Source organism: Cnephaeus nilssonii (assembly GCF_951640355.1).
Source record: "Cnephaeus nilssonii genome assembly, chromosome: 19".
Classification (NCBI taxonomy): domain Eukaryota; kingdom Metazoa; phylum Chordata; class Mammalia; order Chiroptera; family Vespertilionidae; genus Cnephaeus; species Cnephaeus nilssonii.
The window spans coordinates 36526583-36547222 of record NC_137090.1 but is presented as its reverse complement, the minus strand read 5'-3'; the positions used below and the strand labels follow the sequence as shown (position 1 = coordinate 36547222).

The window sequence follows — 20640 nt, the reverse complement described above, 5'->3', positions numbered from 1 at the left end:
CATGAGTGGGGGTGGGGGGGAATGGGGCGATAAGGACACATATGTAACACCTTAATCAATAAAGAAAAAAAAAGGGACTAACTTTTTAAAAAACAATTTAATTAAAATTTGTATTGAAAAATTTAAACATACATTTGAAATATTGGCATAATAAACCTCTAGATATTCATCATTGAGATTCAGCATAACAATTTTTTTAAATTACATAAATAGTACATGAATAGAATTTCATTGTAAAACATTAGAATATTTTAATTAAGTTTAAGAGGAACGCTTTGCTTGTTTCTCACTCTCCTCTCCAGAGATGATTACTATGGGGTGTATGCTTTGAGGACTTTCCTAGGTTTTTGACATATGTGTGTATGTGCACATAGAAATAGATAGCTTTATTTATTCATTTATCTAGAGGCCCGATGCATGAAATTTGTGCAAGAGTAGGCCTTCCTTCCCCTGGCTGCCAGCACCGGCTTCCTGCTGGCACCTGGGACCCGGGCTTCCCTCGAAGTCTCAGATTCGTCTGGAAGGTTGTCCTGAAGGATGTCCAGTCTAATTAGCATATTATGCTTTTATTATTATAGACTAGAGGCCCTGTGCATGAGATTTGTGCACTTGGGGTGGAGGGGAGTCCCTCAGCCTGGCCTGTGAGAGTCTAGGAGCCCTTAGGGGATGTCCGATTGACAGCTTAGGCCCGCTCCATGCAGTTGGACATCCTTAATGCTGCTGCAGAGGTAGGAGAGGCTCCCACCACCACCACTGCTGTGCTAGCCAGCCATCAGCCTAGCTTGTGGCTGAGCGGCGCTCCCCCTGTGGGAGCGCACTGACTACCAAGGGGTAGTTGAGTGTCTGCCCTCTGGTGGTCAGTGTGCATCATAGTGATCGGTCGTTCTGCTGTTCGGTTGATTTGCATATTAGCCTTTTATTATATAGGATTATATAGGATAGAGCAGTATTGTACTGTTCTACAACTTACTTTTTTGCGGATTAATTTTACATCTTAGACACCATCTCATGTGAGAATATTAAAGTCAGCCTCCTCTTTACCTGCTTAGTCTGAGTATAACTGTACTATGGCTAATTTCACCATTTCCCCATGGACAGACATCCAGGTCATTTCCAATATTTTGTATGACAACGTCTAGATGCACACTCTTGTCTATGAACTTGTGCACAGTGTACATGTGTTTTAGGGAAAGACTTTGAATTGGCCTTTCTGGGTCCAGAGGCATGCACATTTAAAATTAGAGTGGTTATTGCCCTGGCTAGTGTGGCTCAATTGATTGGGTGTCATTCTGTGCACTGAAAGGTTGCTGGTTCGATTCCTAGTCAGGGCACATGCTTGAGTTTTGGGCTCAATCCCTGGTAAAGGGTATGCAGGAGGCAGCCAATCTATGTTTTGTTCTCACACTGATGTTTCTCTCTCTCTCTCTCCCCCTCTCCCTTCCTCTCTATCTAAAAATAAAAAATAAAATAAAATTAGAATGCTTGACAAATTTGCCACCAAGAAATATTACTTTACTCTCCCCTCACAAAAGAGTACAAAGGTACTCCTTCCCCGTACTCTTCACTAATCCTTTTTTTTTTTTTAAGTCTTTAACTCATTAGGTTCAAATTTTCATTTTCCTGATTACCAGTGATTCTGAATATCTTTCAGTTTCTTTACTGGCTAAGTGTATTTTCTTCTCTGAGGGGTTCTTAATATTCTTTTCTTGTTTCCTTTTAGCTTGTTTGTCTTTTTATTTACTTGTAGGGCTCTTAATATATTATGGACTTTAAAAAATACATTGTCTGTTTTATATGTCTCAAATATTTTCCCTGGCCTACCAATTGCCTTTTAACTTTCTTTAAGATGTCTTTCAAAATACAGAAATATTTAATTTTTATGTAAGCAAACATGTCATTTTTTTATTTATGGTTTCTGCATTTTGGATCTTGCTTAAGAAGGTTTTCTGTACCAAAAGGTTAGTTACAAACAAATTTTCCAATTAAAAAAAAAAAAAAAGCGTAGTTCTTTAACCCACCAGGAATTTATTTTTATGTATGGCAAGACAGCAGCTCTTTGGGAAATACTGTTTCTGGTGGGACATCCTGAGATACAATCCCCCCTCCCCCCTACACACACACACACACACACACACACACACACACACACACACACACACACCGGAAGGTTCTGAAGGCTCTACCAACTGGGTTAATGTCCCTTCTCCACCTCCCCGCTCCTTGACCCCTGTTCCGTCCTCAGTCCCCAGCACCAGTCACCCAGCTCCCAGGCCATTCACCCGGACCTAACCTGGGATACCCCTTCTTCCCCAAGCCCCACAGACCACCCTGAGGACTCTTCCTCCTGGGTTCTTCGCTCCACCGGAGCAGAGTTCCACATAGGCCTGGGATCTTAAGACCTCCTCCAATTTTGCAGCCAGAGTGGTCTAAACATGCACATGTACTAAATCCCAAACTCGGGTCATGTCACTTTCCTGCTTCAACACCTGCTGCCTCCCCTGGCCCTTAGGATCAGGTTCCGAGGTTCACCTGGCTTATCAGGCCTTGAGCTGGCCCCACCAGCCTTGTTAAACGTACCGATGGCGGCCTCGAGGCCACTCTGGGCAGGCCCTCAGCCGCGGGGACTGGGTGCAGAGCCCCTGCCCCGGTCCTGGAGCGCCCCCTCCTGTGCGGTAGCGAGACTGTGCTGCTGCGGAACGAGAAGCAAAACTGCATCTCGTGGGCACTGTGTCCCCAGCTGGCGACACCAAGACCAGACAGGCGGCTTACTTCGCCATAATTGCGTGGAGGGTGGGAAAGAGGCCAGACAGGGTGTCACCAGGGTCTCAGCCGCTCGCTGAGCGCCCCCTGCCCCCCACCCCACCCTGTGCGCAGGGCAGACGGCGCTGAATATCGCCATCGAGCGGCGGCAGCGAGACATCACAGCGCTGCTCATCGCGGCCGGCGCCGACGTCAACGCCCACGCCAAGGGGGTCTTCTTCAACCCCAAGTACCAGCACGAGGGCTTCTACTTCGGTGGGTGCCGCCGGCCGGGCTGGGGCTGGGGGGCGGCGTCCGGAAGGAGGGCGGAGGGAGGGGCCGCCCCACAGACTCGGCCCCCAGAGGCGCTAGGGGCTGGGGGCTGGAGGCCGGCTCTGAGCTGTCCCGGAGAGCAGAACCCGGTCCAGTGTGGGGGCAGGGGCGACCCTTCTGAATTGGGCCAGAGAGGGCGGGGCTGGGAGGTGGCGAGCCTGCAGGGAGGGGGTTTCTAAGAAGGCACCCCAGTGGTCTAAGAGGAACAGTGACCTGGGAGGGAGAAGCAAGCAGAGCCCTGGGTCGCAGGCGAAGAGAAGGCTCTGAGCAGGGGGATGAGCGGCCCAGTGTAGTAGGACTGGTGTGGGCGTCCTGGCTGCCAGCTCTGGCCTCTGTCCTCTGTGCTCAGTGCCTCAGGACTGCAAACGGGGTCAAAAGTGTGAGTATGAAAATTCTCCGGCTGACAGGTTAGGGAGTCCAAAAGCAATTGGGGTTGGGATGTTATAGGTGAACAGTATATATTTTTTTTCAATGTGTAATTTAGATAGCGTGAAACTCACCCATTTTAATTTACAGTTCTGTTCGTTGCCACACAGGCATACCACCAGGCTAGGGCAGAGAACACACAGCTCCGTCACACCAAACATTTTCCTGGTACAACTTTGTAGTCAACCTTGCTTCTCACCCCACCCCAGCCCTGACTGACTGACAACCACTGACCTGTTTCTCTTCTGGGTGGTTTTTGCATCAGCAGGGCTAGATGGGGCTGGGTGGCCTTGAGGACAGGTCTTGTCCAGTCCATTGCCCAGTATCAGGCCTGGTTGAAGCCGGTGTTGGGAAACATTTGTGGGGTGGGATGAAGAAAGGGGGCAGGACAGAGTTTGGGAGGTGAGCCGCCGGAGACCTGCTCTCCAGTCCTGGCTCTGCCTCGGGCTTGCTGTGTGACCCGGTGTGTGTCACCTGCCTTCATTCTTAAATATATCTCGAGCACTCACTGTATACAGAAGGTACTGTTCTAGGTGTTTGAAATGTATCACTGAGCAAAACAAAGGCCCCTCCCCTCATGGAAGTTAACTTTCTAGATGGGAAAGAGAACATCAGTGATAAACACAGTAAAAATGTTAATTAACATGTTAGAAAATGATAAATGCTATTAAAAAAATAAAAAGTAAAGCAGGGGAAGTGGAAACAGAGTTCTAGGGCAGCAAGGGGGTGGGTTTCAATTTTAAGTAGGACAGTTAGGGTGACTCATTGTAAAGGTGACATTTGAACAAAGACTTGAAGGAAGTGAGGGAGGGAGTGATGCAGATATCTGAGAAACAGCATTATAGGTAGGGGAACAGCCTGTGCAAAGGCCCTGAGGTAGGGAAATGCTTGGTGTGTTTTAGAGAAGGGGTTATTGCAATGATCTAGCTTCAGTTTCTTCCCATACAAGGGGAACTGGGGATAGGGACAGGAAGCCTTGGGGGTCGATCCTCCTGAGATGGTCAGGATATGGGCTTCAGTCCTGGGACCTGGGGAACACTATTCTGGTCCATGAGAGAACTGAACCCCAGTGTTCTCCCTCCCCCAGGCGAGACACCCCTTGCCTTGGCCGCATGTACCAACCAGCCCGAGATCGTGCAGCTGCTGATGGAGAATGAGCAGACAGACATCACCTCGCAGGACTCACGGGGCAACAACATCCTACATGCCCTGGTGACGGTGGCCGAAGACTTTAAGACACAGAATGACTTCGTTAAGCGCATGTATGACATGATCTTGCTGAGGAGTGGCAACTGGGAGCTGGAGACCATGCGCAACAATGACGGCCTCACCCCGCTGCAGCTGGCCGCCAAGATGGGCAAGGCCGAGGTGGGGCTTGGGGGCAGGTGGGAGGGCAGGAGGCACCCTACCATCTGCCAGCCTGAGGCCCCATAGGTCACACCTCGGCCAGGGGAACTTCTTAGGTTCAGAAGTGCAGTTGTGGCCGAGCTGGGTTTGTTCTGATGACCACACAGAGCCACTGAGATGCAGTGCGCAGGCCTACCCTCTGGATTTAGTCCCTCACACTCCATGTTTCTTCTATCTCCTGCCCTGGGAGCCCCCTCTCTGGGGCCAGAGTCGGGGAGCCTTAAGGCTGTATGACACAATCTCAAATGCCTGTGGCTGAGGATTCCTGGGTGGTGGGTGCTGAGTGTGGCTGAGTGTCTGACCCTGGGGGCCTTGAGCCTCTCATGAGGACAGGAGCCCCAGAATGGCTGCTCTGGATCCAGAGCCAATGGGCTGGTAGTCCCGACTCTGGAGCGATCCCAGCTGCCCCTCAGGTTGAAACTCTGAGCCAAGAGCCCAGCAGAGCACGTAACTGCAATGGCCCTTTGTGCTCGTGTGATGCGGCCATGGAACTCAAGGCTTACCCGGGAGCCTTGGTGGAGCTGGGGTGGGCTCACATCTCCTGGTGGTTGGAGCCACGCGTGGTCTGAGATCAAGGTGGGGGGTGGGGAACGGGTGCCCCAAGGGCCTTGGGCCCTGGTTCAGTGGTCAGGGCTGGTCCCACAAGGGACCTTTTCATTGTCTTGTTGGGGGAGGAGTGAATGTTGAACAGCTTTGACAAAGGAGGAATTGTGTACCCCGCCCCCCACCTCCGCTTCCTCTCTTTCTGTGCTTAAGACACAGACACTGACTTTGGGGAGACCTGTCCTGTCTCTAGAAGCTCTCTGCCTGGGCTGTGCAGACAAGGCTCCTGCGTGAGAGGAGATGGGAACCTCACTGACGCACGTGAGATCAGGGCTCTGACACTGTCCTCTTTAACAGGTCCCTCCTGCTGGGCCTTGGGAATCCCTGGCCCCCAGAGTGCTAGGGTACCCCAAAACTCAGCTTTCGGGGCATAGTGAGCTGGAGAGCAGGCTACCCATCCGGCCTGCCCTTTGGGACCACCCAGGAAGCTTTACAAGCTGCAGATGCCTGGCAGAGATTTGGATTGAGTCAGTCAGTGGTATGGGACTATGTATATATGTATTTATTTATTTATTTATTTACTAGAGGCCCGATGCATGAAATTCGTGCAATAGTAGGCCTTCTTTCCCCTGCCTGCCGGTACCGGCTTCCCTCCGGCACCCAGGACCCGGGCTTCCCTCACAGAGGGAGGCCCCGTCCACCCACTGCAGCCCGCCAGTCGGTGGCCTGGGCCTCCCTCTTTGGGGAGATTGTGGAGCCCCCACTATCCTCCCCCCATTGATCACCCACAGGCCCCTGGCCTGGACCTCCCATTGCGGGGCGATCATGGGGCGATGGCTGGGCCCCCTGACCAATCGCATCGCACCCGCCTTGGCTGGCCTGGTGCCAGTGGGTGTCATAGAGTGGTCCCAGATGGTTGTTGGGATGGTCCTCCAGATGGTCGTTCCACTGTTTAGCCATTCGGTTGATTTGCATATTATACTTTTATTATATAGGATTTTTGGGAGAGTGGGAGGGGGCAGAGACAGAGAGAGAGAAACATCAATGTGAGAGAGACACATTGATTGGTAGCCTCCCAACCAGGCCAGAGATTGAGCCTACAACTGAAGTACGTGTCCTTGACCGGAATCAAACCCGGGACCTTTCAGTCCACAGGTCGATGCTCTATCCACTGAGCAAAACCAGCCAGGGTGGAGTGGGACTTTTTAATGTTCCCCAGTGACCTCATATGCAGCAGAGTTTGAGGATCACTGACTTAGAGGGGGCCCCCCGCCTCTCTGTAGGCTGGTGTCTTACATCTCCGTGTGTCTGGCCAGAGCAGTGAGCCTCAACTGGCAGGTCTTGATTGAGGGTGGGATGGGGAAGCTGGAAAACTTCTAGTTTCTTCTCAGATCCAGGCCAAACAGAAATTACCTCTCATAATTGTCAGTTCCCAGATTCTTCACTGAACTGGGTTTTAAGAGCCTCTTCTTGGCTCCATTCTGTGGCTGACAGTTGTCCCACTTCCTGTCCCCAGATCCTGAAGTACATCCTCGGTCGTGAGATCAAGGAGAAGCCACTCCGGAGCTTGTCCAGGAAGTTCACCGACTGGGCATATGGGCCCGTATCATCCTCGCTCTACGACCTCACCAACGTAGATACCACAACAGACAACTCGGTGCTGGAAATCATTGTCTACAATACCAACATTGATGTGGGTCTCCCAGGGGGCTGGGGAAGGGCCAGGGGGGAGGGGCGGGCTCTGGGGACACTGGGAAGACCCCATGCCACTTGCTGGACATGTCTGCAATCCCCCATTTCTTTCTTTTTTTTAAAAAAAAAATATTTTTATTGATTTTTTTTACAGAGAGGAAGGGAGAGGGAGAGAGAGTTAGAAACATCGATGAGAGAGAAACATCAATCAGCTGCCTCCCCGACACTCCCTACTGGGGATGTGCCCGGAACCAAGGTACATGCCCTTGACCGGAATCGAACCTGGGACCCTTGAGTCTGCAGGCCGACGCTCTATCCACTGAGCCAAACCGGTTAGGGCTGCAATCCCCCATTTCTTTGCCTTAATGGGCAGAGTTGGCACAATATGGCAGGGGCTGTGCGGGGTTCACTTGTTCCCAGGGCTCCTTGGGTGAAGGTCTCCTGACCCTAGAATCCTGGGCAGTGTGGATATGCTGGTGGGAGTGGGGATGGCTGGTGTAGATCTTCTCTCCCCCCTGCCCCCACTCATTCTCTGTGGCCATGCTTAGAATCCCCTTTTCCCCCAAACCTGGCCCCAAGTGAGGGGCAGGGAGTGCATAGTTGTGGCAATTAGGGAGGCCTCCCTGGAGGAGGCAAGAAGGGGCGGTGAGGGGAAGAGATAGGACCAGCAGTGAGAACTTTTGGCTTTGGGGGAAAATGAATCTTCAGTCTTTACATTTTACCAAGAACCATGCTTCCCAGAGCTTGCCTTGTCTGGGTTCTTCATGGACCCTCCGGGCAGCCTAGTGGGTAGGGCAGTTTGATGGATATCAGTTGTATAGATGAGGAGATGCAGGACCAGAAAGGTCAGGGTCTTTCCTAAGGTTACACAGCGAAGAGGGGCTAAGTTGGAGCCAGACCCTCAGTCATACTCCTCCCTTCCAGCCCTTGCTTTCCACGGAGCAGCAGATGCTCCTGCTGGGAGCCCAGCTCCTGTGGCATTTGGCTGCCGCCTGGGCCCGCTGGCAAGGAGCCTCGGGAGCTGGAAATTACTCTCCTGACATTTCCTGCCGAACCAGTCCATTGGACATCATGACTGCCCCCTGCTGGGCAGTGCTGTCTCAGGGCTTCCTTTGAAATGGGGGCCTTTGACAATGGTTCCTCTCCCCTGGTCTCCGTGGTGACTGTGGTGATGTACCCCCAGAACCGGCACGAGATGCTGACGCTGGAGCCCCTGCACACGCTGCTGCGTATAAAGTGGAAGAAGTTTGCCAAGTACATGTTCTTCCTGTCCTTCTTCTTTTATTTCTTCTACAACATCACCCTGACTCTCATCTCTTACTACCGACCCCGGGAGGAGGAGGTACGTGGGCCCCTTGATGGGGAGGGTGGGGTGGTCAGGGCTGCAGGAGCTTGGAGCCGCCCCATGTGCGGATGGGGAAACTGAGGCCCAGAGAGGCCAAGGGATTTTCTTGGGCTTCCCTAATGGTCGTCCCTCACAGTTCCTAGGGAACTGATTATGTCTCCGGAGCTTAGCTGGGCTAAGCCCCAGGTGCTCAGCCTCAGGCTGACCCATGTTGGGAGGAGAACCAGAGAATTAGGAGACCCAGAGCCCAGGCTCTGTCTAAATCTAGAGCTGATTGGGTGTTTGTGATGTGAGGGCCACAGGATATGGGAGTGGGGCAGTGAGGGGGGCGGGGTAGGTCACTTACACAAGATTTCCCACCACTCTGGGCCTTAGTTTCCATCCATTATCCCGGGCACAGAGTTCCAGCTTTATTTGACTGCGATGGTCCTGGGAGTGTCTGAATATGGGTGGGCTCCTGTAAGGAGGTGTGAGGGTTGTTAGCATGTTCCATGCTGTGGAGATCTGGATTCCCAGCGTGGGTGGGGAAAGCGGGGCCGGGGTCTGCTTTTCCTCCTCTAGCCCTGTGCAGAGATCGGGCTCCCTGCTGGCTCTGGCCCAGCCTGAGGGCTCTGCAAGGCCCCTCCAGTGCTGGCACTACCCCTGCCCTCCTCACTCCGCATCCTGCCCCATCCATTCCTCCCCTTCTTCCCAGGCCCTGCCACACCCCTTGGCCCTGACGCACAGGATGGGGTGGCTGCAGCTCTTGGGAAGGATGTTCGTGCTCATCTGGGCCATGTGCATCTCTGTGAAGGAGGTGAGTGGGCCACTAAACCCTCCGGACTGGCCTGTGATGCAGGCAGGTGACAGTAGGCTTGATTTTGATCCCACCCTGCTCTGCCATTACTGCTGGGGGGCTCTGGGGAGCCATTCCCCTTCTAAGCTTTAGATTTCTTAGTTACAAAGTGGAAATAAATAATTAAGCAGGTCTATCTTACCTACTTCATCTATGTGCCCCTCCATCCATCTGTCCATCTATTTGCTATTTATCTACCCATCCCAGCCACTCAGTAACCCATCTTCCTCTCCTCTCTGTCCACTCATTCAATCACCTGCCCTCTCTCAGTGACCCAGCCACTCATTCATCCATCTGAACACCCATTCATCCTTACCCTCTGTCCTTCCATCTGTTTATCAATTGATCACTTGATTGGTCCATCCATCCATCTAACCAGTGAGTCAACAGGTAGATTCTGAACATCATCTAATGTGGGGCCCTGGGGGAGGGGATAGGGAGGGAAGAGTTGTGCTCTTTGAGCTCACAGTCTGGTAGGAGATTTCTGAGGGACACAAACTTCTAGACTTTGCGATAGACGGTGAAAAGGCCCTGCATTGGGTTCAGACCAGTGCTCAGAGGAAAAGAGATGACCTTTACTGGGGGCAGGGGAAGGAGGGAAGGCTTGAGTGCAGAGATGGCACTTACCATGGTAGGAGTGGGCCTGAGGACATGGCGGAGAAGGTCATTCCCGAGCGGGCGTGGGGAACAGTCTGAACTAAGGCTCCAAGGTGGTGGGCAAAAGTAGGTCCACAGTTGGGAGTACTTGAAACACAGAGCTGATTCTTGTGTCATTATTTATTAATTATTATATTCTTTATTATTATTATTCACCTACTTTTGCCATCCCTGTATTTGGGGGATGGCAGGTAGCTACATGTTGTGCTGCCTTGCAGGTTCTGGGGTGGGGGTGAGGGTGAGAGCCAGAGATACACAAAGATCGGAGGAGCCTGCACCCTGGGCTCACCTCTGCCCTCCAGGCACAGGGCCCCTCAGTAGCCCTCACCTGGGCTCTGGCTGGGCCTTCACACACTGAGTCTCAGGCCTGGGGAGACACCCCCATCCTCAGACCCCCCCGACTGAGAAGCAGGAAGAGGCTGAAGTCTTCCTTTCCTTTGTGGCCTCAGGGCATCGCGATCTTCCTGCTGAGACCCTCAGATCTGCAGTCCATCCTCTCGGATGCCTGGTTTCACTTTGTCTTGTAAGTAGCCCCGTCCCCTTGGCCGCCACCTCACAGGCAGGGCTGAGGTCCTGTATGGTGGTTGCTGTGTCCCTCTGAAACAAGTGCCCTACCATGTCGCCCCGTCCCAGCCATTCTGCTACACTCCCATGGCTAGGGATCGCCTCTCTCACTTCTGGTAAGAGAGACACATAGATGCCCAGAGAAAGGCCCAGAAAACGCTAGGACAGTGCCCCCCATCTGGCTGCAGGGATGGCTAACCACCCTGCCACAGAGCCCCAGGTGGCAGGCAGCTCGGGGAGGGCCTGGAGAGGCTCAGCACTGCTGTTTCCCTTTTTATGGAGGGTTCCAGCCCAGTTCCTCCAAGTTGCATGGGGCCTAGAAGTACCATCTTGGACCCTGGCAGGTCAGAGCTGGAAAGTATTTGAGGAATCACTGAGTCTCATCTGCTGGTACGGAACCTGAGGCCCAGAGCAGGGAAGCGAGTTCCTCACAGTCACTCGGAACTTCAGTGGTACTGAAGCCAGTCCCACTCCATCATCTCCTCCTCATGCCAGTGCAGGCTTGGCTATCCTTGGGCTCTTGCCAGAAAGCCTAGCCCAGACCTGTCTGAAGGAGGTCGTGTGCAGCTGACCTCAGAGGACCTGTCTCTGAATGAGCAGAGGCTGATGGAACCTGCAGCATGCGTTGAAGAATGTTGGCTTCTTAAAATGCATGAATTACTGAGGTCCTGTGAGCGTAGATACCACAACAGACACTGTTTAGGAGTAGATTTTGATCTTGTATATTTGGTATATATGGTACTTGAAACATTTTAAGTACCATAACTGCGTGGATGCCCTTGAAGTTCCTGTTCTGAGTTCTTCGGGAGGTTGGGTGTATAGGACCTGGAAGCATTTTTTATTAAGGTGTTTTATTATAAGGATGTACCTGCCTGCCAGAGGCATGAACCGAGTTCTTCATCCCTGTGGGGAGGTGGGGCTCCCAGACACTGCAGTGAAGGATACAGACACAGCCAGGGCGGCACTGCCCCACGATGCAAGTCACATGAGAGTTTGTCACCTTTGAGAAAGAATGGTGGTCCCAGAGAAAACCCATTTATACAGCCAGTGGTTTCAGTGCAGACAAAAGGCGCCAATGCCTTGCCATGCTCCTCGGCTTGTTGGTTGTTTTGTTAGCGTAGAGAAAGGTGTAGATGTGCTTCTTCCCTTCAGTCCCAAGTGCACCCATCACCCGAACATTTGCCTTTCACCGCACGAGAAAAACAAGGTGGCCCGTGCCCTAACTTTAACCAGTCATTTTCTAACGGTGGGGACTGTCTGATGTGATAAGCAAGAGAAGATTTTTATCCCGATGTCTGAATTACTGATGGTGTACACACTGTTTAGGAGTAGATTTTGATCTTGTATATTTGGTATATATGGTACTTAAAATTTTTTAAGTTGTGGGAAAATACACATAACATAAAAGTTACCACCTTAACCATTTTTAAGTGTTCACAACGCTGTGCAGCCAATCTCTAGATTTCTTTTCATCTGGCAAAACTGAAACCATACCCATTAAACAACACCTCCATATTCCCCTCCCCCAGTTCTTGGTGACCTCCATTCTACTTTCTGTCTCTATGAATTTGACAACTCTAAGGACATCATATCAGTGAAATCATACGGTATTTATTTTTTTTTGTGACTGGCTTATTTCACCTAGCATAATCATCTCCAGGTCGGTCCATGCTGTTAAAAGATAAAAAAAAAAAAAAAGTAGGTTTGAGGATACTTTTGTTATGATTGAGTTATAAGTATAGATGTTTTCAGCTTTTATCATTTTGATTACACATGCAATTATCCATTGCATCCTTTCTCTGCCCCTGTGGTTCCCAAGTCTATGTGAGAATCATAGAGGGGTTTAAAAAGGAAATCATGTGGGTGATTTTAAAACATACAGCCTCCGGGGCTGCTCTCCAGGTCTTCTGAACCAGAATCTGGTGGGGCCTTGGGGATCTGTGCTTTTAAAAAGTCTGTTGCTCCAGCCCCCTGCTGGCCCCAGACTGCGCAGTCTAACAGGTCTGGGCAGCCTTATCTGTCTCTTCAGCATCAGCCACCAGGGTGCCGGTTCAGGTTTAAAGGGAGGTTGGGGGTTTGACTATCTGCCCTGATGCTGAGAAGTAAGTAAGGCCCTTGTCTCCTGTGTCTCCTGAACAGTTTTGTCCAAGCTGTGCTTGTGATACTGTCTGTCTTCTTGTACTTGTTTGCCTACAAAGAGTACCTCGCCTGCCTCGTGCTGGCCATGGCCCTGGGCTGGGCGAACATGCTCTACTACACGCGGGGGTTCCAGTCCATGGGCATGTACAGCGTCATGATCCAGAAGGTTGGTTTGGGGCCTCTGAGCATCAGAGATGTGCAGGCTGGGAGGGCCCTCCGAGGATGTTCACTTTTCAGATGGGGAAACTGAGGTCTGGAGAGCAAAGGGGCTCGCGCACAGGGCAGACTGCTGCTCTTTATTCCGAATGCCGCTGTCTCCATTTGCCTTTGGTCAGCTTTAAGTGTGCAGACCCTAAAATGCCTGGGCTTGTTGGGCATTGAGAAGGGATACACTTGGGGAAGGAACGTTCTCAGCTCCAGGCAGTGGTGTGCTGGTAAGTATTTAACAACTGGCTCTCTGGGAAACACACACACACACACACACACACACACACACACACACACACGCACACACACATAGATAATAAATGTTTACTATAAAATTTACTATTTAAAGGAGGTAATACACAGTTTCCTTTCTAATAAAGTATACAATACTGCCTATAGTAAATTCCACGTAGCTAGTTGAGTCTCACTGAGTAAGTTGTTGATTTTTGTTGAACGCCTGTATCTGTTGCTAACCAATGGTTTCAACCGACAAACGAGTGTTCTTCCAACATAAGTGTTGGTTGATATTTTTCTTTAAGGAATAAAATGAAGGTGAAAATGAAGACATGGCAGAACTTCAGTTGTTTGTCAATGATGTGAGCCACGTCTTTGCTGAGTGAGATAATAGTGTTCAAATACTAGAAGACCATTTCATTATTATTGTGTTATTCACAATGTAGCAGCTACAGATAGGACACATTTTAAAGTTTAATTTGCTTTAACATTTTTCTCCATGGCTGTCTTACATCTAGATCTAGGCAATCAACAAAACAACGAGTCAATCTCTGATTTGTAGCATTTACCAATTTCTTTAAAAAATATTTTTATTGATTTTAGAGAGAGGAAGGGAGAGGGAGAGAGGGATAGAAACATCGATGATGAGAGAGAATCATTGATCGGCTGCCTCCCACACACAATCAAGCCCACAACCTGGGCATGTGCCATGACCAGGAATCGAATCATGACTTCCTAGTTCATGAGTCGATGCTCAACCACTGAGCCACACCGGCCGGGCACATTTACCAATTTCTATGGTATAATTACTCCCACCCTAGTGGTTCCAGCTACCAACATGACATCTTTGAACATAGAGCTGGGAAGAGATGCACAGTAACACTATTAATAGTATTTCCACCATATAGCTACCATAGATGTAAATAACCTTGGGAGCATAGATAATTCTAAAATGTAGTAAAATAACTAAGAAGTGATGAGTTTTGACTATTTATTATCTCTGTTTTTAATATAATATATTTACTTATAAGTTGATATGATTTAATTTTTATTAGTGGCCATGTTTAACAACCAGCTCACACAATTCAGGAAATTGTAATAGGCAGCTCTGGCGAGCTGGTATGAGCTGGCTCCAGCACACCACTGCCCCAGGAAGAGGAAGGATCCCAGATGTGAGACTGTGAAGAAAGGTGCTCATGGACAGGGCGAATCAGCAGGGCCAGAGACCGACTGTCTTCCAGGAGGGAGCGGGGAGGAGGGAGGAGAGCAGGAACAGAAGGCTTCTTGGAGAAGGTGGGGTCCAGAGCTGAGCTTTGGAGCGCCAGGGGGACGTGGCCAAGGGTAAGGGAGAAGGGCCTGAGTTGAGGCCATGGTTAGGGCGGGAGCCTGGGAGAGCGTGGGAAGCAGCGAGATGGGTGTACGGTGATGATGTCCTCAGATCTTGCCCTCAAGTCATTCTTTTTTCTTTGTAGGTCATTTTGCATGATGTTCTGAAGTTCTTGTTTGTATATATCGTGTTCTTACTTGGATTCGGAGTAGGTAATTGATTTATAAAGAATAGTAACGCCCACATTTGTAAAGCACTTTATTTAGATGTCAGAATGACAAAGCACAGAGCAGCCTCAGCAGCAATTACATCAGCAACCAACAGAGCCTTGCTGTGCTTAGCATTTTCCAATCATCATCTTTTTACTTCTCTCGCATCTCAATCAAGGGGGAATCATGATCCCTGATCATAAGGTGACTGAGGCTTAGACTCTAGGATTCGGCCAGGCCTGTCACTCTTATGCATCCCCACTGTGGGATGTGCCTCCCACTTTCACATCCACCCACGTGACCCTCACAACCTGAGAGAGGCTGGGCAGGTGTTTCTGGCCCCATTTTACAGATGGGGAAATGAATTCACAGAAATTTGATTGATGGCCTTTGAAAACTAGGAGGGAAGTAATGAGTTGAGGTAATCCCCTTTGGCCCTCCACATTATGTATTCTCAGGGTTCGCTTCAGACAGACCTGTGAGAGCCTTAGGTCTGCTGGGGACCAGGGATGCGGAGCCTCCTCTTAAAACCTCTCCATTCACAACAGATGGGAACAGCACAACCTGGTTCTATTTCTGACCTCTGCATGGGGAGATTAGGTTTTATATTTCCATGCCGGTTTTTCCCCCCAGTGGTCATTGGCATTTGAAGTTAAGCAGCTGTTTCCATCTGCCTGATACCCTTTCTACGTCATAATTTGCTTATTTATTTGATCTTTCATTATCGTGTTTCTTCATCCATCTATTTACTCATTAATTTGACCATCTACCCATGCACCCACCCACCCACCCATCCAGCCAGCCAGCCAGCCAGCCAAGAGCCACTGCTGTGGTGTGTTGGAAAGAAGAGAAGAAAGGGCTTCAGGCCTTGGCCAGGGGATCTCACCACAGAGCATTGGGAGGACACTCAGGACCTCACAGTCTTGTAGAGAGGACCTGGGCTACAGGAAGTTTCGATTCAAAGCCTGGATGGGGAGCCAGGGCCACACATAGATTATAATTAACAACTCTGCAAGGCTGCGAGCGATCAAGGGCCGGACGGTGGGGGAAAGGAGGCACAGAAGGGTATGGGCGTTGTTAGGCAAGAAGGGCTTTCTGCAGAGAATCAGCTCTTCTGGAAGAGCTGGGGCTGGAGATGGAACGGAAAGGGCCAGAGAAGCGGGCAGGAGGCAGGCCTGCAGTGTGTGGGGGCATGTGTGTACCTGCAAGTAGGCATGAGCTTGTTGGGTAATTAACCAGGCCCAGAGGCTGACGAGAGCACCCTGGTATGTCCTCCCAGCCCTGGCCTCGCTGATTGAGAAGTGTCCCGAGGACAACAAGGACTGCAGCTCCTATGGCAGCTTCAGCGACGCTGTGCTGGAACTCTTCAAACTCACCATAGGCCTGGGCGACCTGAACATCCAGCAGAACTCCAAGTACCCCATCCTCTTCCTGTTCCTGCTCATCACCTACGTCATCCTCACCTTCGTCCTCCTCCTCAACATGCTCATCGCCCTCATGGGGGAGACCGTTGAGAACGTCTCCAAGGAGAGTGAGCGCATCTGGCGCCTGCAGGTGAGCCTGGTGGAGACCCTGGTGTGGGAGCCTTCACGGGGACTCCGTTCACGACACGCTATGGACCATCAGCACTGGTGGAGCCGGGGTGGGGCCTGGGAACCTGCATAAGCGCCCTGTGCTTGGCCAGGTTTGAGGAAGCATTCGCCTCGGTTCCTTGAGTTATAGGGTCAACAGCAGGTGTGGGAGCAACTCAGGCTTATGGGAGTGCTCTGCTCAGAGTCATGGTGTGATATGTGGATGTTGAAATGTGACCTTAGGTTACATTAAGAGGAGTATAAGGACATAGCACAATGGAGGTGATAATTCTGCTCTCCTCCATCCTGGCCTCAACAGTCCTCACCTATGGGCCTTACATGCTGAGGACACCACTACAGTAATGGCCAGAGGTGGTGAGCAGGCTTTGGAGAGGCCGGGAAACCATGCCTTACGAGAAACTGCCCTGAAGCTAGGCTTGAAGAAGGTGATTTCTCTTCAGATACCAGAGCTTGTGAAAGGGGGAGCAACTTCCTTCTATGACCCCAGAAGGCAGCACTGAAGTATACGGGGCAACTACAAGAAAAAAGCTTTGATTTGACACAAGGAAGTTTCTAGTTATTAGGGCCTTCTTCATCGGCTTGTCGATAATATTTAGGAGAGATTGGACAAATTATTGCCAGGAAAGCCGCCGAGGGGATTCCAAGCCTGGGGTGGAAATGGGACCACATGACGCCTGCACTTCCCGTCACTGTGGGACCCAGGATCCTAACATTTTCGGTTAGGAAGCGCCTGGACTTCCAGAAACATTGTTTATGTCATGTTTAAAGCAATTTGGACACCTTCCCCAAGCTTTCTGGTTTTTCCTTTTTGAATTCTGTAGATTAGCTGAACCTCAGGATCTATGCACTAAGCTTCCAGTGGGGTTGGAGTGGGCTGTGTGGTGGTGTGTGCACATGCACTTGTGTGTGTATGTGTGCATGCACTTGTGGGTGTGTACTTTGTGTGCAATTGTGTGTATGTGTGCATGCACTTGTGGGTATGTACTTTGTGTGCAATTGTGTGTATGTGTGCATGGACTTGTTGGTATGTACTTTGTGTGTGCACTTGTGTGTGAATGTGTGCATGCACACAGTGTGTGTGCTTGTGTGTATGTATGCATGCACTTATATGTACATGTACTTGTGTATGTGCACTTTGTGTGTATGTGTATGCGTGTGCGTGCATGTATGCACACTCACACACAACTATGCTCCTGGGCTGGCTCCTCAGCGACGTGCTTAGGCTGGTTTCTATCCCCAGAGAGCCAGGACGATCTTGGAGTTTGAGAAGATGTTGCCAGAGTGGCTGCGGAGCAGGTTCCGGACGGGAGAGCTGTGTAAAGTGGCAGAGGAAGATTTCCGGCTGTGTCTGCGGTAACAGAGCGGGAGGGCCCTGTGGGGAGGCCTCAGGTGGTCAGGAGGGCCCGGTCGGTGAATGCTGGAGAAGCAGTGCTGCCCCGGCGTGCCGCCCACAGCCATGCTCTGTTCTGGACCCCCCAGAAGGCGCATGTGCCCACCCGGGGTCGCTGGCCTGGGACGAGGCTTCCTGAGCGGCAGGAGGGACAGGAAGGGAGACTCTGCTGCCTCGGTCCCCTCTCTGTGGGGGTGGGGGGGCCCCCACAGCCGCTCCCTTTCCAGTGGAGGGCTTGGGAAAGGTTTTCCAAGTGGCGCTCTGTCCTTCTGTCCACCCTGCGGGTTCAGTGACACTAGGGGATCGGAGGCACACTGTCACTGGCGATGGAAATGAGACCGCTACCTTGGACAAATACCAAGTTTTTTGATTTTAAAAAAGCGCTTGCACCTGCCATGACTGTCTTTCCTGCCCAGTCCATCTCTTCCTACCCCATCTGACTGCCTGACCCTACAGACCACCTTCCTTTCTATTTCTCTGACTGAAATCGCCCCCTCCCCCCGCCCCCTGCCATCACTTCCCACTGTAATTGTCTCTGATTCTGACACATTCACTGTAGAGATGGTCTCTGAGTGTGAACTTTAGCCAAACTGCCGCCGCCAGTTGTGATTCAACACCGTAGACACTGCTCACTCTTTGGGGGTTTGAATCCCAACCACCTTCTGGTGCCACCTTAACCCTAGTTAACCGTCTGTGCTTTTCATCCTCACACCCTCACATCCTCTCAGCTGGGGCCCTAACCCCTCCCCCTCCCTCCTCCTTTCCTCCCCTCCCTCCTTCCCCAAGAACTGCCCCTCACCAGTCAGGCACACTGCTGCTGTCTGAAGAAGTCCCCGTTTTGCCTCTCTGAGTTTTGGGGTCTCACACACTGGGAGGAGACTGAGCCCTGGAGGCCTGGGAAAATGGGGACTTGGGCAGGTTTCAAACCCTGATCCCTGGGACAGAGGGGAGCTGTCTAGGACCCCCCCAAATGCCATGCTATATGTTTGTGTTTAATGAGGTGCAGTTGTGAAATAGTGAATGATTATTATACTCGCAGGATCAACGAGGTGAAGTGGACTGAATGGAAAACACACGTCTCCTTCCTCAACGAAGATCCCGGGTCCGTGAGACGGACAGGTAGGACATGTGACAGCCATTCCTGTCTGGCCATGTGACCTTGGGCAAACTGAGTCTGAGGGCCCTGATTTTCCCCATCTGTGAAATGGGAGGATTGAGTTAAATTGGTTCTCCGGTCCCTTCCAATTCTGATGTTTTAGAACCCTAGCTGGAATAACTTCTAAAAGTCGGGCAGCGGCAAACTGGGTGGTGCACTGAGACATGGAATTACCGACCTTGCAGGCTGCTGTATTTCTAAAATAGTGCTGTTGTTTTTTAAAGCAGATTTCAACAAAATCCAAGATTCTTCCAGGAGCAACAGCAAAACCACCCTCAACGCGTTCGATGAAATAGATGAGTTTCCGGAAACTTCAGTGTAGCCGCAGAATCCGGAGCTGGTGTGCGCATGGGCGCTGCGGGCTGCCCCAGGACTGTGTGCTGAGGGCTTGGCCTGGTGATGGAGCCTGGCTCTGCCCGCCTGGAAGCAGAATGCACCCTCGGGCTGAACGGAGAGGCAGTTGTCAGTTTTGCTGAGTGGAAAACACCCTGGATTTTGCTACTTGGTGAAGAGTTTGTGTAGACGTATGGCCAACAGTCCTGAACCTGGGGTTCCTGAAGTCCCTGGGTTCACCAGCTGGTGACCAGGTCAGCTTGGCTGGGAGAGGAGCTGTAGGGAAGGGGCGGGGCCCAAGGAACAGAACTTTCTTCCTGCCAGCATCTCCTTGGGAGCCCCAGCCGCAGCCCACACATCCCTCCTCTCCCCTGCTGTGACTGGGGCTTCTGAATGGAAGGGACTCTTGGTCCCATCCCAGAGCATTCAGGGGACTGAGCAAGTCCGATCTCCTGGGGGAAGGGGGGTGTGAGTTATGGAAATGCCCTTCCAGAACCTTCAGGGAACAGGAAACTACCCTTGGGATGAGTGCCCATTGGCACCCCAAGGCTCAAACTGTCTCAAAGTGAGAGACATTTTTCGTAGTGTAATTAACACTGTTTTTTTTTTAAATTATTATTTTATTTTCACTAGAAAAAGGACATTTCAGTTTTAAATGAAAATTACTTCAGATGAAGTACATGATTTTAAAAGTGGAGAAGTAGACTTTAGGATTTGGGAATGGATGTAAGTATTATGTACTAGGCCTCAGGGTGGCCGGAGCAGAAACAAAAAGCTTTTCTTCGCACACACAAAAGCCCAGATGAGACATGCACAGTGCGAGGCAGCCCCGGCGCGTCCGGCTGACTCAGGAGCCAGCTGGAGGCTGGGATGGGGAGAGAGGCCTGGCTCTCTTCCTCGCCCGGCCCTGCAGTAGTGCCCGCCTCCGAGCTGGGTCCCAGCTTCGTCTGAAACAGAAATAGCAGCTGCTCTGTTTATATGGCCTGACACCCCAGAGGTTACCCTTATACATCAGGGTTTCTCATCGGAGGAATTCAACAAAATACCCGAAATGCTCTGGCACTAAGTATTTTGGCTAACTGTGAATTTGGAAGCTGAGGAAAAGGTGTGTGAGAAAGGCGCATTTGCCAAGATGAGTTGCTTGCTTTTAGATCCTCATCCTCTGATTTCCTCCCCCTGAAATCACACGGAGCCAGTTTGGGGGCAGAAATGCAGTAGAGATGGCAGAAATGTTCCAGATGTGTGGAGCCACTCCGCCTCGGTTGTCTGGTAAAAGGATTCATGTGGGAGTTGTTGAGGCTGAATGAAAACTATATTAACCATGAATTTAATTTGGAATGGCACAAAAATGAATTTGGCCTTTAGGCGACATGGCAATTGGCTAGTTAATTTGACTTGCGGCCAATGGAGAAGTACAAACCAAGCAGCCACTATGGGCTGTTTCTCGGCTATGGGCTGTTCTGTGTGCCAGCACCTGGGTGAGTAGAAACGTGGCCTTTGTGCCTCTGATGG

General features: G+C 50.9%; 1 protein-coding gene across 1 annotated transcript in view; it reads left to right on the top strand.

The window, feature by feature from the left end:
• The window catches only part of TRPV3 (transient receptor potential cation channel subfamily V member 3), a 32804-nt gene extending 13341 nt beyond the window's left edge, over nucleotides 1–19463 (top strand). Inside the window, exons 7-18 of the mRNA XM_079797106.1 lie at nucleotides 2875–3015; nucleotides 4586–4866; nucleotides 6965–7141; nucleotides 8324–8482; nucleotides 9180–9281; nucleotides 10427–10500; nucleotides 12681–12846; nucleotides 14594–14660; nucleotides 15937–16211; nucleotides 17490–17602; nucleotides 18679–18758; nucleotides 19023–19463. Coding sequence (XP_079653232.1) covers nucleotides 2875–3015; nucleotides 4586–4866; nucleotides 6965–7141; nucleotides 8324–8482; nucleotides 9180–9281; nucleotides 10427–10500; nucleotides 12681–12846; nucleotides 14594–14660; nucleotides 15937–16211; nucleotides 17490–17602; nucleotides 18679–18758; nucleotides 19023–19117 — 1730 coding nt within the window. The 3' untranslated portion in view covers nucleotides 19118–19463. The remainder of the gene's footprint in view (nucleotides 1–2874; nucleotides 3016–4585; nucleotides 4867–6964; nucleotides 7142–8323; nucleotides 8483–9179; nucleotides 9282–10426; nucleotides 10501–12680; nucleotides 12847–14593; nucleotides 14661–15936; nucleotides 16212–17489; nucleotides 17603–18678; nucleotides 18759–19022) is intronic.
• Nucleotides 19464–20640: the final 1177 nt, after the last annotated feature.